This window comes from Dermacentor silvarum, chromosome 6 (assembly GCF_013339745.2).
Source record: "Dermacentor silvarum isolate Dsil-2018 chromosome 6, BIME_Dsil_1.4, whole genome shotgun sequence".
NCBI lineage: Eukaryota > Metazoa > Arthropoda > Arachnida > Ixodida > Ixodidae > Dermacentor > Dermacentor silvarum.
The window spans coordinates 32,724,850-32,741,712 of record NC_051159.1 but is presented as its reverse complement, the minus strand read 5'-3'; the positions used below and the strand labels follow the sequence as shown (position 1 = coordinate 32,741,712).

At 45.6% G+C, this 16,863-nt stretch overlaps 1 protein-coding gene across 3 annotated transcripts in view; it reads right to left on the bottom strand.

Annotated features, from left to right (window-relative positions):
• Window positions 1–347: 347 nt before the first annotated feature.
• LOC119455390 (spermosin-like) overlaps window positions 348–16,863 on the bottom strand; it is a 32,428-nt gene continuing 15,912 nt past the window's right edge. For all 3 annotated transcript variants that reach the window (XM_049668736.1, XM_049668737.1, XM_037716789.2), the window contains 4 exons: window positions 12,826–12,920; window positions 9,637–9,908; window positions 4,088–4,227; window positions 348–760 (listed from right to left, as the gene is read on the bottom strand). In XM_049668736.1, the coding sequence (XP_049524693.1) occupies window positions 602–760; window positions 4,088–4,227; window positions 9,637–9,908; window positions 12,826–12,920 (666 nt within the window). In that variant the 3' untranslated portion in view covers window positions 348–601. The remainder of the gene's footprint in view (window positions 761–4,087; window positions 4,228–9,636; window positions 9,909–12,825; window positions 12,921–16,863) is intronic.

Genomic DNA, 16,863 nt, shown 5'->3' with positions numbered 1-16,863 from the left:
ATGGTTGAACATGAAACACTGTTATTCTGAAGCTTATGGTCCTTTTCTTCTTCATTCTTTGACAAACACGTTTCTAAATATTTTTGAAAATTTTGTAACTTTTTTAGAAAAATGTGCTATAATATTCACAGGCTTGATGGCACCATCATGTAGCCACCGTGAAATGTCTAGTTGGGCAGCATCCTACTGCCGATAAAAGCCGTTACTTATCGCCGCAAATATCACGAGAGAAATCTATGCCCGCTGATTTCGCACCAACAAGGCACAGCTGTATTGGCGACGATATCTGGTTTAAGAGGCTTCCTAAAGTATCCCTTATGAACAAAACATACTCTAAGTGTTCTTCAAAATGAAGGCAAGCAGCAAAGAGTTGCCTTGTTTTATTTCACCTTTTTTGTATTCAATGAAAATTGTTTTTCAAAAAGCATGAGACGTTACAGAGTGTATCCAGTTCATGAGCTGTGTGATGAATGGCCCCCGTCGTCTTGAAACGGTTTACCAGGATTGCTCCTACGCAGATGAGTAGTATGAAGATGACTGAGCATGAGTTGATTTCCTATGAGTGTTGATCTCTTCCTCGATCCTTTGCCTCGCGGCTGTGTCACACAGCATTCTCGTAGATCCAGCCGAGAAATTCGGTTATCCGCGTGTAGACACCCGGCAGGCCCTTTTCGGCACACTTTATGCCCCACGACACAACACCTATCAACGTCCACTGAGTGCTTTCACCTTCAACCATCAGAGGACCCCCGGAGTCTCCCTGAAGAAAAGAGAAAAGAAAATGCTTCCGATTAGAACACGTGCCGTTTCAGCATGGACATCTCTTTACAGCTCGCAGGCCGGCACATCATGAGGGAAGACCTTATGCAACAACAATGCCTACAGTTCGCACACTCAACACGGAGACATTCCATTATGCTCATTCTGTGTGCCTCGCAGCGATCAGAGAGCAGCATCAGAGCTCCACCCTGAAATTATGTGAGCTACTCCTTCACACTGATAGTTTCCTCGAGCTTGCACAACGCTACCGGGTTGCGGTCAAACTGACAAATCGCTATGTCGAAAATCGTCATCGGGGCTAAATATGACCGAGGAAAAGCGATCCCTGGACATGTGATCTGCTGATTATCTGAAGAACCATTATCTCTCGTGAGGTCAGAATTGCAGATGTCAAGGCCTCAAGATTATAAATTGCGCTGTCCTATCGGGAAAGTCATGCTCACGGGCGTCTTTGTAGAAATTTCTAGTTGTCCAAAATTAACATTATTGCCGCAATTAAAAGTGGAAATTTTGAGTGCTGCTTTGTGGACATCATGTCTCTATTTCAGCTCACTATTTCTCGTCTGCAAGCTGGGAACAATTTTATATACTTTTTGCATTTCAATGATCTTAGCACTTACTAGGTAAATTAGGCAGCGATGGACGATTTCATACCATAATACCATAAAAAGCAAGCTAATAAGAGTAAACGTCAATAAAACGCATGCTACATGGAAATTTCACCTAGAATACTTGTTGATACTTGCAATGTAGATAGCCAATGTCACACTAGAAACATGTTACAAAATACACAATTTGCGTCAACCGCAGCACTAGCAGTAGTTGGTCTATGGAAACTGACGTCAACAAATCCTCCATCTGAAGGTTTTCTAGTGATTTAGATGAAAAAAGTACCCCTTCTTAAAATAGACTTTCACGAAATTCTGTATATTTTGCATTAATGCTTTGTATTGAGATCCAAACTGGAGATGAGGTTTAAAAATCACTACCTCTTATTTTTTAGCCAAGTCGTGCTTGTTTGATTTCTATTGATAGAATAACAATGCATGCAATTGTGACAGACACCTAAAAGCCGAAGTATGCGAGAAATATATTTCCGAAAGAACTCAGTTGCAAATTTGAAGTCAGTGCTTACAGTATCGAAGATAAATGTATATTAGATACTATCTTAGGTTGTCTTTGGATATCTTGTATCTGTATCGTGATAAGTCTGGCAAGACGTGTATCAGTATCTGTATTTCCGATGCCTGAAAGAACGTACTGTGTATCTTAATACACAAGTTACTGCTATCGCAACGTCACCGTGCGAAACTATAAACGTTGGCTGAACTCCCCTTCTCAAGCTCATAATTCTGCCACTAAGCCACATGGATAAAACTGAAGGCAGCGACATCCTTTTATCTTCCCGCCAGATACCTCCAGTGAGGGCAGGTGATGAGGTCTGCACGTCCCTATTGGTGGAGTACATATACGCGGTGGCGCTCGCGCCGTCTGAAAAGCGTTATTTGCTCCATCGTGCAGAGGCTTTTTATTGACGTTCTTGTAATTAGAGGGCTACCCGCTGGCTGGTCATCAAGCAAGAGCAGCAACTTCCAGCAATTTACAAAAGCGACAAGCAAAAACTGCTGACAGTGCAGTGTATAAAGAGCTTTCATGTTAAGCAGCTAAAGCAACCCCTATAAATTGTTTCGGAATGAAAATGTTATACTTTGAGCAAGAAAGACAAAACTTTTGAGATATTAACTGCCATTTCATTGAAATGAAACAAGGTTCGTCGGAGTTGAGAAGTTTCCAAGCAAATATTTTTGTGCGTACGTGTTTGATGTTGCATTGTACAGATTCATAACAAAATATTTGCGAATGTGTCGAAGTATCTCAAGATACAAATGAAAAATATCGTATCATATGCCATAATTGCGGTAGTAGCTTGTATCTGTGTCTTAAATAGTTGTTGCCCGAGTAACTTGTATCGTATGATGATACAATTTCAAAGTATTTTTGCACCGCCCTGTTTCGTTCCAGAAGGTTGTTTTTTTAATGCGTAAGCATTTGTATGCCTGCTCAATGAGAAATTTTAACGTCACGTAAGACGAATGCAATCGCTCATACCCCCTAAAGAATGGCTCACACCTCCGTAGGAAATGGCTCATATGCCCGTAAGCAAGTAAAAAATGCAATGGCTCATACCCACGTAAGGCATTTTGTGAAAAAATTAGTTGTGCCAGATAGATGCAGTATACTATAGTGTTGCAGTTTGCGATGCTGCAGTGTCATATCGTTCTTTATTGCTAATTTACAATTGTGTAGTTGATGCTTCACTTCTTTTTAATGCTCTCATTATTGGTAATTCTTTGTATTAATGGCCTAAAGAGTAATTGCTCCAAACAAGTGGTGAAGGTATCGGGGTATATAAAGAGGTTGGTCCCCGCGATCATCAACCTCCCCCTCCCCCCAATTACGTTGCCCTCCGATGTACACGACGTTCTGACGAACGTCGTGTACATCGACGTAGCTGCAAAAAAGACTAAAAACAGAACACTAAACTCAACGTTTATTGTATTACGACGAATGGCTTTTTCCGCGAAACAAATTCTGCAGCCTTTTTATGCATGAGCAGTTCTCCTTTATCACGCGCGCATCTTAATTTTGCCGAGCCCTGAGTATCAGTTTCCTACGTTAGTCGGCATCGTTCTTTGTTCGGTGAAGAATCGAAGTTTCAAATATTTATGGCATACTTCCTCTCCGGGCAAACGTATTGCAACGAACCCGATGTGTGTAATGTATGTGGAAAAGCTGTAATGAGTTGGAGGGCAGCGTTGGCTTTAAGGTTTTACAAGCGCAGTAGAAGAAGTTTAAGGATGTCAGAGTCTTTGCATTTAGGACAATTCAAAGACGTACGGTAACGTAAATTAAGGTAAAAGTACTATAAAAGATCGTGTTCAACTTTGAAAAAGCTGTAAGTGTACGCTAAAGCAGCGAAAAAAAACGTGTCACCTGATCTGCGAGTTAAAAAACTACAGGGATGAGGCGATGGTGATTAAACAATAGCAAAAAAAAAGCAGCAGCAAAGAGTTACTGCTGTGCGCACCAAGACTCGTAAATAAATCCGACTGTTCGCTTTAAATGAAAAAAAAAAAAAAACGCACGACAATTACTTCAATGAACGCACAACGAAAGCAATTATCTCTCGATACTCATTCATTAATATGCGACTTTCAAAAGCAGAGCTGCCTCTTAAATTAAGTGCTTCCTACGTCGCAATGTATGCGCCATGTTTCCAAATATTGCGGCAAAGCCGCGTTCTCACCTGGCAGGCGTCGTGACCGCCATCCCGTGTGCCGGCGCACAGGAATATCTTGGGGATGGCCTGCGTAAACTTGCTTTTGCACTCCGCGTTGTCCCACACCGGCAGTGATACTTGCCGCAGAATTGAACTAGAAGGACCGCCTGCATTGAACGCAAAAAAATGGTACAGTCAGACAGGGACGGGGTGCAAGAATTTTCGAGGCGCTTCATTCGTGTTGACATGTCACAACGGCGTCGTCTGTGTGACAGTGCAGATTTGGTAAACTCTTCGTAGCTTGAACCGCCACTAATGTGACAGCTTGAAAAGTATCGTCCACTAGAAACGAGAGCCCGTGTTCACAAAAAAGCTCTTTCGCTGAAATTGTTCGCGAGGGAAAAGTTAAGCCAATCCTGATATTCGACCTATATAATCAGCGAAGGTGGCTGGCCAGTGGCAAAGGGCACTTATGAAAGAACATGTTTGCTAATTTGGCCGGAGGGCCTGTATTCGTAAAAACATTTTACGCTAGAATTACTTGTAAGAAAAAAGTTCCGCGAAATATTTCACAGCTGGGCACATTATTGTCGAAGGTGACGTATAAATGGCATAGAGAACGCACAAACGAAAAGCTTGGCGAGTACGGGCCCAAGGGCTGACGTCACAAAGCTTTTAGTTCGCAAATGCTCTAAGCCACTGGCATGCGGCCTTCGTAAACGTTACGCTCAACATCAGGATTAGATAGCATTTGCACTTACTCTAAACTCGTTCGTATAAGACCAAGTTTGAAATCAATATTGGTGCTGTACATATTATTAACGACGGCAGCTAGCTCATAGAAAAAAGTTGTCGCAGTTTCACCTGAAAGGCGAAGCATCAATTGCGATAGCAAACTTGTAGAGAGCTATACGGAGTAATGATATTAGCTTTATCAGCTGTATAAACTTGGACATGCAGCAGCATCGCAACACGCAGATATGTTGTCGACGCCATCGGCGTTTTGCCCGCGTTCGCTCAAAATGCGTGCGGCGTTGGTGACTGTTGCTGGAGCCTCTGATATAAATAGGCACTGCGTGCCGCAGCTAAACGTCGCCTCCCTTCCCTCCCCCTCCCCCACGGCCTCTCGCTCGTCGGAAGAAGGCGCGTTTGCTCTACATACATGGTGATTGTGAAGGAGAACAGAGACGCCTACTTCTTCAGCCCTTAAGCGAGCACGGCGCAGAACGCGCGTTTGTTCTCCGCCGTGCGTTCACTCCCCGTGAAAGACGCGCCCCTCGCGCCCTTTCACTCGCACATACAGCGTTCGGCGCGCGGCGACGACTTCTTCTCCAAATGACGTCATACGGAACCTCACGGCGACGGCGACGGCGACGGCGACGCCGACGGCAGAAATCTGCTTTTGAGTGTCCATATAATTGCTATCGCAATAAAAAGTACTTACGAACAAAGAGCTTTGTCAAATTTTAGGTATAGCGCAAAAGGGCAGGTAGGATGGCAGGAGAGACGAAGACACAGCGCTGTGTCTTCATCTCCTTCTTTCGTCCTGCGCGCGCTTTTGCGCTATATATGCCTCAAGTTATGCAGCTCCAACTATAGCCCACCAGTCCGTTCTTTTGAGGTTTTTGAAGTAAGCGCCCCTAGTCGATGTAACGCAGAAAACACTTTCATTCGCTCAACACTATTCCTATCTTCTCATGCGCCGTTCACAGCCAGCCGGTCGCGGTGATTGCTTCGGTGGAACGCTGGTCATATCACTGACAGACCGCGATAAGGAATAGCGGTGCAGCAGTGTCGTTGCATTATTATCCCAGCCTAAGAGAGTGTACCATGCTGTAAAACTTTTATACTTCATTTCGATTCTATCTCATCCTTATCATCCGCCGCAACTTATCGTTCACACTGATGACCGTGTAACCGGTTCGCCGAGCAAGCCCCTCACAAAGGGAGAAATAAACTAGTTTGAAACACCACCGCCGTTATCATGGCACAGGAAAAACAAGTCTTCCGTAGAGTGATCGATTTACGGAACTGGAGGTTGAACCAAGTCATCCATTAATAATTACAGCTGTACACTATAACACGCTTCAGCCATAAAGCACATTTACTTTACGTCTTTTCTAGTGTCTTCAAGTGTAGGGGAGCAACTGGACGCTCGTCTGGTTCACCTTCCTGCCTTTCCTCTCCTTGTTCTCTCTCTCTCTAGTGTCTTCGTGTTTTGAGCTTGGAATGTGACTCTCAAAAGGGACTCAATTCGCAATCGCCCAAGAGGTTTTGTATTCTTTAAGCATTTACATTTTGTGCTGTTGTCTCTTAAAGACAATGTACCTGTGTGTGTGTTTTTTTTTGTGTTTAATCATTGCTTCCGGCACGACCATCCCTTAGAGCCCAATTATGTCACAGAACAAAAAATGTATCCGGTGACACGTATGAGCATCGCGGCTACACAAAAATCTACACGAAGTATCGTCCGACCACCTTGACTTTCCTTCAATGCAGTCTAGAGTACGTCGGAATGAAATTATGTATCTTTGGCAGATTCATCAAAAATCCAACATAATTTTTGGCTGGCATAATAGCACCACTCCATATGCTTCGTTAGAATTTTGCTGTGATTCCAACATTAAAACTATAAGACGCTTTATTCTTTCCGCACGCTGGTTTCAACAAAAAATTCCAGTGACAACGTGAGTATTCTTTAGGAATGCACTGATATTTGCAGCACCCTAGGAAAAAGTCACTGTAGACAGTCTGATCGCTTTTCATTGCTTAAAATGAGTGTAATGCAAGCAGTTGTGATGTTACTTGTGTATTATGTGACCCACACTGGGACTGTGGCATGTAAACACGAAAAGAACACAACCCTTGCACCGGGTGAACTAGACGACACACAGCACTGTGTCTCGTGTTTACGTGCGTGTCCATGTGTATGTCGCCCAAGCAGAGCAGTTCGCATAATAGAAATCATCGCCCAAGCACTCCGTATACAGATGGTTAACCAGTGAAGCAGAAACGTGCGGCCGCGGTTTTTATCATCGGGTTATCCCGACGGTACATTAAAGTCTTTCTCAATTATCGGTTACGTCTTTGTGTTTCTTAATGAGATTACACGTTCGGCTGCGACGGAGAAAACGACGTCACTGACGGTATGCCCACAGTCCGTCGTTCGCGCTTGCGAACGACGGACTGTGGGTTTGCCGCTTGCGATTCTTCAAAATTAAATTGCTTCAAAATTAAATCTGTCCGTCACGTAAGGAAATGAATGGCTCATACCCCCTTAAGCAATGGCTGATTCCCCCATAAACGCGGCCTCCCCATTACGACGACAAAAAAGAAGTGAAATTCTACGCTGGAATGATGAGCGGCAGCGGAGCCAGCTGCGGAAAAAGACCACGATGCTCGAGCCATTGCTGATGATGATAGTTTCTGGGTACAGGCGACACAAGGACTAAACGTCTAGACATATACAGCTTCGCCATAAAACCAATTTCCTTATTGACTCGTCACTCTTCCAAATGGGCGCAAGTAACACTAACGTCTTGCTAAGGCAAACTCAAAGTCTTTACGCATACGACTCACATATACACAATACTAAAGCTCTCTGTTACAGCCGGCGCTGAAACGATACCAGTGGTTTTCTGTGGAGGTGCGCACGTATAGGTATGCGCGGATACCGAAGATGTGCACGGATGCGCTGCCGCTAGGGCGGTCACCGCTCCACTGCACAGCGAGAGAGGAAAGCGTTACTCAAGGCAAACAAGACCCCTTCGCGGTTGAGTCAACTCACGGAGAGCGCGGCCTATAGACAGTGGGCTTTTGAAACGAAACATATTTACTGGGAAGTGAGCGTTCGAGCCTACAGAGAAAGACGTTACCGTCTTTTTTCGCCTCTCCCCGGGAGACGCAAAGGCAGTTCTTATTTCTTTTACCCCCGTCGGTTCCACTCCGAATGAAGGCGTTTACTTTGCGAGAGTGAGTTTTTCGTGTCCTTGCTCGACGGTCTTAATCAAATAACGTTGCCCTTGCCGCCCGCCTGCGCGTGCAGTGATTGATTTCAGGCGTAACCAAACACGGAAATGACGATGCCGTGTTTGCGCACTCAGAACAAGATGCTTATTTCGCTACTTACTTTTTCCTTTTTTTTTTTTTGTGGTGAAGCGCAAGCCCCGAAGGTGCTGGTTGAACACAAAACAAATCCTACTCATTAACCCTAGTGGTCCGTGCTGAAAAAAAATAGAAGAAAAAAAAAAAGAGACAAGATCCTGGTGGACGTGTTTTACATCATCAGATAGTGGCTGTATGCTTTCGAACTGGCTACTTGCTCCGATGTGGTGCAATATAGTGCCATTTTCCTGTTACATTATTCTCTGGTAAGTATTTTAAGCAGACGCGCCTTTCTCCTGTAGTTTTCAATTAATTATATACTGAGATCACCAGCAACATGGACGTCATCGCTAGCATACACTTGGTCTATTGCTTATCTTAACGGACTCCCGCACTGACCACTAACACCACCCAAATTAGCCACCAAAAAATTCACCTAAAACGTTACGCAGGGCGTTTCCCTGTAAAACATTCCTGTAAACCCTTTCATTCTCAAGGCCCCTTAAGGGTGCAAATCGGTCTATACATCACACCCTTACAACCATAAAGGGTGTAACGGTGCGAGTAATTGGCAAAAAGCACCCTTAAGGATGCAAATCGGTTTACAGTGTCCTTGTCTAAGGCCTCCTGCTCCTGACCTCAGCAAGTGTTTACGCAGGCAACGCTGTATGTAACAGTAAGAGTTGAAGCGGATGACTCTGGCGCTGTCGTCGTTGGCTTTAGAAAGTCATAAATTGAGACTGATCGTTATTAAATGCTTTACAGTTGTATATTATGATGGGAACACAATACTGTCTTCTAAAAACTCAATTCTAGACAGTAGCATCTGAGCTTAGCGAATTCGTGGTCCATTCCAATACTTATGAACAGTACCTAATGCTGCACACTGCGCCGTCACATGTACTCCGCCAATCACAGAAAAGTACTGAAATATTATTTGAAAGCACCATTTTAATTATACTAACTACGCTACGACATTTCGATGCGTGAATGAACAGCCGCCAGCGGATTCAGAAAACAAGGAACACAATACTGCCTTTCGTAAAGCAACAGTCTTTCGCATTATTCTGAGCACTATGCATAATATATTGCGCTAATTTTTTGTAGAGGAAGGTTTAATCTAAATGCAGGTCTATGATTGCATTTCCTTTTTCACCGCCACATCATACTAAACGTTTGTAGCTGTAGGTGAGTTAAGCGGGGCTGAGGGAGAAATCAATTTTATTTGCAAACGGCTGGTGATGAAATTAGGAAATGTGCAGACGTAAAAGGCAGACGACAAACTCGAGACAGGGGACATTCGGAAACAGTGAGAGAGTGGATATGATGATGATGACGGCGACTTCAATGAGGATAATGTAGACATCGTTACTAAGATGCTTCACGTTTCCGTTTTCTTTTCCTTTTTTTTTCATTTAGAATAGTCAGCCCAGCGACAAACAACCCATCCCTCACGTTGAACGCGCACTCACCGAAGGACAGCGTTCCCCAGCCGACGACGGTGGCCAGCTTGCCGAGGAAGGACTCGTCGGGACTCTTGGGCAGGCAGATGGGCCGGATGTTCTCGGAGAAGCGCACACGCCGACTCATGCGCAGCAGCGCGATGTCGTTCTGGTACGTGTCCTTGCGGAACTCCGGGTGCTGTCGGATACGCGACACATTGAAGTCTCGAGGCAGCCGGCTCGTAGTGTTTTGTTTGAAGTCGTACTCTCCAAGCCGCACCGTGATGTTCTGCGGTCGAAGTCTGCATGGGAGCACCGAGATCGATATAATGACACATCTGGGGATAATCAACTTCGTCGCGTTACTTCTGGACATTACAAAAAGCTTTTGCCTACACATTGCAGATTTAAAACCGAAAGTGTACAGAACAACGACGTGTGAATCAAGGAGACGCTTTTTAATATTTCTTGCAGAACTTGCTACGTCGACATTGGTTGAGTGGGTCACACGGGAAACTATCTCGACAACAGAAATGGGGCAGCTTGGCAACTTGGGCATATGCACGGCTTCATTAAAGCGTACTAACTAGGTGCCCGCGATTTCATCAATATCACGATGGTACGACAGGAGACCGCGTATGCCACATCACCGCCACACGTGCTACTGATTATTCTGTTTACATTTTATGTTTGTTTCTTTGGAACCTGTTTTCATTTATCTTCTGATACCTACAACTGATATATATGCAGTATATAATTCAAGGAAATGGAAGATAGCACTGTTCCATCTCTACTGTTTATTGCTTTGAGTCATGTTAGCGCTGTTTGCCTGCAATAAACTCAATATTCTAACTCACTCGAATGAATACTATGTTAAGGAGGCACTGCAACGCTTTTTGAACTCGGTACGAAGATGTTCGCAGTCTGTAGACAACAATGTCCTGAACGTGCGAGCCCGACATAATTACCCTGCAGGCAGCAAAGAGCCCACAATTTCGCATTGAAGATCGCCCTATTTCTCCTGCAGCTTTCGTTGATTTCTCTATTCTGCCCCTCTATGGCGTCATAGACTACGCAACAGACCATAGGTTCATGACCATGAGTTATCCTCGGGCGAGCGCTGTCGCCCACATGCACACCCCTCCAGCCTTTCAATAAATGGGGAAGCGGCGATTGTGAACGCATCTCGCCTGACCTGTTACCATTCTCGGGCACCTTCCTCAGACGCGCTCTGAAGAGTTACGGCAAGTACACCACGGAAAGAAAAAAAACTAAGAGAGGAACAATAGACATTGCTACAGGCACCATCCCAGCTAAGAAGAAACTCCGTTTTAAGGGAAAAACTGAGAGAGAGACCGAAAAAAGGGGAAAGGCAGGCAAGTAAGCCAGATGGAAAGATCCGGTTTGCTACCCTACGCTGGCGAGAGAGGGGAGGGGAAGGTAACGTGACAGCAAAGTAGATATAAAGAAAGAAAGGAGCACAGACACACAATCACAGTCGGTCACTGTCACCGCATACCGTCACCGCGCAACACAATAGCACTTGCGGCACTATAAACATCTGTTCAAACTACAGCCGCTTGTCCAAGTCTGGTGCCCTTAAAAACTGCAACAGTGCCCTCGTTGCCCTCCGCTGAGATGGCTTGTGATGTCGGTATTCTAAAATAAGTTCCTCTGTTAGAGGTCTTTGGTCAAAGCGCTCTCTCGCCATTGCGAGCGATCGTCTCTGTAAATTGTAGCGAGGACAATCACAGAGAAGGTGTTGAAGAGTCTCCTCGCTACCACAGTCATCACACGAGGCGTCGTCGGCCCATCCGATTCGAAAAGCAAAAGACTTCGTAAAGGCTACTTCTAGCCATATTCGGCAAAGCAGGGTAGCTTCGTGAAAGCAGAGTCCATCCAGCTGGGATGCAAAGGCGTAGAGAGGAGTCTAGGTTGTGCAGCCGGTTGCTTTGAAAACTTCCTGCGTTCCCCAGGGAGAACGTGATATCACGGGTGAGCATTCGAAGTTTTCTAGCGGCATCTATGCTTGATAACGGTGCCGGCTCCTCTTCGTCGCCTTGAAGAGCCGACCGAGCAGCGTTATCGGCGTGTTCGTTCTCTATGACGCCGCAATGACTTGGAAGCCACTGAAATGTCACGTGGTGTCCTTTCTCAGTCAAGGTATGGAGATTAGTTCTCTAATCTTCAACGTCAGTTGTTCGTGTGGTCCACGCCGCAGGGCTTACGCTGTTTTAAATGAAATTGGTGAAGTAAACACTGAGCTCTATACATCACCGTTAAATTAGGTCCTTTTCAAGCATTGAAAGGCATCGCATTCAATCCACTGTGTTCTCAGGTTTGAAGACGAGGTGTTCGATGGCATTTCAAGGCACAACACCGTACAACACATCACGCGACACAGAGGAGCGAAACACTATACAGAGGATAAGTAAGCCCGGTTAATGAAAATAACTTTTGTACAGCCTTGGGGGCGCCATATTGACTTGAAGTGCGCCCTTTTGGGAACAAGACGTTATTAAGCAAAACCATGAGAAAAAAACTGTTGCAACTTCCTCAGTGTTACCGAGAAAGCTTTAGCATAGTAAAAGCACGTGCTGAAGAGTTTCATTCCGGAATCCACAAGCTGGGCAGAAGAAAAATATGAAACGTAGATAACCAGCAATATTGCTGTGACCTTCCCAGTCTGTTGCGTATTTGTGAAAACGAAACAAAAGAAGAAAAAAAATTCATATTACAGGCAATTGGGACTAAATTGTAGAAATTAAGGTGTTAGGACCTAAAGTGTCATTGTAATTCAGTTTTACTGTAACCATCAACAAAATTGTAACTGTTTCGAGACAGTCACGTCAGCACTGTGAACGACGTTAGTGAGAATAAGATAAGGAAGGGCGAACTGAGTTGAAATGCACATGTTGCAAGCAAAATGCTTCTCGGCACTCCACTTCGCTTGAGCGGCAAATAGGAATGTGTGCGAAAGTTAGCTACTCAAATGTCGACAAAATGGACACTTCGTCACGGACAAGATTAACGCATGAATGACTTTTGATCAAAAGCTATGGAGTACTCTACAACATTTTCCAAACATACCACTTACGGTTGCGTCATCATAAACATATAAAAACTTAAAAGGAAAATACAACCAAAAAAATACGGTACGCTGTTGCGCGCATAAGTAACAAAGCTCCGGCAGAATTGCGCGGAATCATCAAAGCTTACCCCTGAGTGCAATGGGCCGCTGTAATGACGTATCGATCACTGATTAAAGCACCGCCGCAGAATTGGTCATCATCCGCCTTCCGCAAAAGAGCAGCCTGCAAAATGAAAGAAATTCGGCGCGTGTTTGCGTCCATACATGGCTATACATCGTACAACACAGCATCAAAAGTTTCTCAGCAAGAGCCAAAGTATTTCACATTAATCCTGAAGTCGAAGGTGAGGGAACCTCATCGCAAACGGGAAATTACCTGGTGTCCTCTGCTAAAACTAGAATCAAGATTGCCAGCCAAGCAACATTAGTCGAACCAGAGACCACACGAAGATCTATACAGCGCCAAATTTAATTTAGGTGACCGGAAGGCACTGTTCGTCGAATGCACTGCATCATAAAAATATAAATAAATAAGCTGGCCAGACCAGGAACAGAAATTCCGCCTCGGTGAATGCTGAAGAGAACAATTTATCATTCCGCTATCTCTAAGAGTCGTTATGCATACGATCTGCTGGTCACACAATGAGAAATTGGCCGCATATCTGCTTGCTTCGCTGCAACTGACGTCGAAAGGCGATAGTCTTCTGCCACCCCTGATACGTAACACCCTCTCTTCTCCTGCCCCACACCCCTCAGGCTCTTCCCCTCCCCTCTCACTCCTTTCATGATGGATGCAATGGAGGTTTTGCTGAATTCAATTCAAATTTCCCGCGTTCGCCCTGCTCTCGCGCCATCTGTTGGGACCGTTGGCTTAAAGCCGGCTAAGCCGCGGCTTCAGTCGGCTTGTTTTTAACGCGTAGCATGCCTTCGACGCCATTTCTAACGCGTTGATCTTTCATTTGCAGCACTTCATTTTTCATTTTTTTTTTGTAGCGATAGCTACATTGGCCGCATTTTCGCCGTTTCACTGTGGTCGGTGGCCGCACCGCGAGCTGAGCCGTTGCCTAGTAACCACTAACCACCGCACCTGGCAGTGCCGCTCGCCGCGCCATCTGGCATGACGTCAGAGGAGGAGTCGATATGCACCATGGAGGAAGGAAACCCCAGGAGAGGCCCTGGCCAGCACGAGCGTATTGGAGGAGATATGGCGGAAGTCACGTGCTGTTTTTCGCAAAGGAGCACGGGGATGGGTACCCCAAATGTCAACGTTGCCATGACAACCGCGCTCCTGAAGCTTTCGCTGCTGCTCTCGGTCTCTGAAAAGTGAGATAACATTTTTCCGCCGGTGTCTTTCCCGCAGCACCTTTTGTTCGCGAGAAAAGCTGACTTTGGAGTTTGGTGTGTAAGCTTGAAAGTTGTGTTTTAGGTCTGTTAGTGTGAGTGTCGGCCAGCAACAGATATACTCAAGCAATCACGGCGCGGGTCTTCGTTGTCTTCTTCAATGTGCCACGAAAAAACACAGGAGCGCGTCTGCTTCACTAAAACTGCTCCAGAAGTTTTGTAGGCTTTGTTTTGACGCGCGCAAACTTCTGGCGGCTCGTAACAGTGCAAGTTCAAAGTTCGCGCCCATCTTCTTCGGCGAGCTGCAGAACCCCTTGATTGGAGGCGCAAAGAGAGGTGGCACACCAACATGGCTGCACTTCCGGCTTCAAAAAAGTGACGTCAGGGCCTCTCCTGACTTGTTTCCTTCCTCCATGATATGCACCCTATCTACAACAAAGAGAGGAGAGCTCACAGGGCTAAGGCTCTATGAGCTCTAGCTAAGGCTCTAGGCACCTGAAAAACATTTATTTGCTGTATTTACAAGTGAGAGATAGGGACGGCCTTAAGGGCCGAACCTTTAGACGCCGCTTGCGGCAGAGACGGGGCTACGGTATCGACGGTGGTAGATGGCGACGGGTGCGTTCTGATAGCGTGCTCCACGTGCACGAGGGACGCCTGTACAGCCGAGGAGGTTGCAGTAGCGCTCGCTTGTGCGGGTACAAAAGCGGGAGTCATATTATGCGATAGCAAATTAGCTATCCGAAATTTTAGCAAAGGGCGAATCTCGGAAGAGGCCCTCAAAATTCTACTGAAAAACCCTCCTAGTAGGAACATAACTTTTGTTTGGTTTGCGGCCCATGAAGAAGTCACATGTAACGAAGCTGCTCACGAGCTCGCCCGAGAACTCTATCACCGGGCAACTCTAGAGCAGCCAGTTCCAGAGATCAAAGATAGCACCATCACGTATAAGGACATTGTAGATCATTACAAAACCCGAAAAAAAATCTTTCCGCCTCCGCATCGGTTTCTCTCTCTGGAGGACGCTCGCATTTGGCGGCGCCTCCAGGGAAACGATTATACATCACCATATTGGATCTACTTAACTCAGACGAGGGACTATAACGACGCCCTCTGCAAAATTTGTAAGGAGAAAGGTACGTTAGACCATGTAATATAGGAGTGTGCTGGTTCCCCACGGGCCAAGGAAAACATTGACAGTAGAGAAGCCTGGGAGGCCTTGCTCCAGAGCGAGGGTGAAGACGACCAAAGTCCAGCAATCCACCTGGCCGTTGAAGCCGTGAAGACTCACCGTCCTCAACGCGCGGGGACTACTTCGTCCTCCCCCCCCCCCCCTACCTACGTGTAGGTTAAGAGGCGGGCATCCCAGCTCGGTGGAATAATAAAGTTTTCAATCAATCAATCAATCGGTAAAACCGCGAGCGAGCCGTTGCCTAGCAAGCGCCGGCGTTGCATCGCCAGAGGAGCTGGCGTTGCATCGTATATATAAAAGGGGCGGCTCGGTGGGGTTCGTCGGCAGATATGGAAAGTGAGTCGGAGGGACTGAAAGAAGCCAGGCTTTGTCGTCGGAACGAATCCAAGAGGAGGCAGCGAGCCGAGGAGACGGAGGAAGAACGAGCCGCATGCCTAGAAAAGCGTCGTAAGTACGAAGTGGCCAGGCGAGCGCATTCAGATGAAGATGGTTCGTCGTCTAGTTCGGCATCTCGTGCCAGGGCCGGGGATCAACGAAGGAATGAAACACCAATCTAAACAATAACATTAACCGTACCTCTCGCTATGCACACCGAGGCATAACTGAGTTAAGCCACAGCCATTTTTTTTTCTCTCTCTCTCTTGCTCTCTATCTGTTTTTCTATTTCTTTCTCTCTCTCTTCCTTTAAATGTCTCGCTCTCTACTGCTCTCATTTTGGCTTTCTGTCGCTCATAGCAATTTCTGTTACAATGTTGGTACAACGCAATCATATGGTTTGGCCCATAAGTGCATGTTCTACAGGAGTGGGTGTATAGCCTAGTGGTTATGACCCTCGCCTTCGGACCATGGGTACCCAGCTTCAAATCCCACCTCGCCAAGAAAGTTTATTTTATTTGTTTATTATTTATTACCCGCGCTCTCTCTCTCTGTCTCTCTTTATTTATCGCTCTGCACCACCTATCCTCATGCTTGGTTTTGGCAGGGCGGTTGAATCGAGTGACAAAGTTTTTCGCGTTTAGGTAGCCCAAGAAAGACTATCGTCTTTAATATACCCTGATGCCTTATCTGAAATCCAATTTAAGGTGATATGTATATGAGACGTAACTGCTGATGTTGCGCCATTGCTGCCGTAAATAATCGCACATGGCGTGCATTAGCAATTTGTGAACATTGAATCCTGACAGGGCGTGAAAACGTCAATATATGACTTTCTTAATTTTCAGTAGGGGAGTGCATCATCATTTGAATTAAGATACTAATTTCATTTTGATTGGCGTTAGAGCACGGGCACTCAGTCGTTAATGATACCACGTTTGGTGCTAGCGGTTCTGCAAATCACAGCAGAGAAAGAGGAACTTACTTATATATACAGAGCTATTGACAGGAGCTTAAGTACGCTCTAACGCTCTATTCTGCACAGATGATAACGATGTTAGCTCATTACGGCATTCGCACGGGAGCATACACGTTTCTGCCATAAATGGCACATGATTACATGTGGTAACGTGTGCATTCCGGTAAAGCGTGTGGTCACGTCTTTAGGATTACACGATCCAGCAGATGAAACCACTAAACTTAATCATTCCTGTTTCTGCCGAAAACACCTTTAGGTAACGATATTTAACGCCGCTGA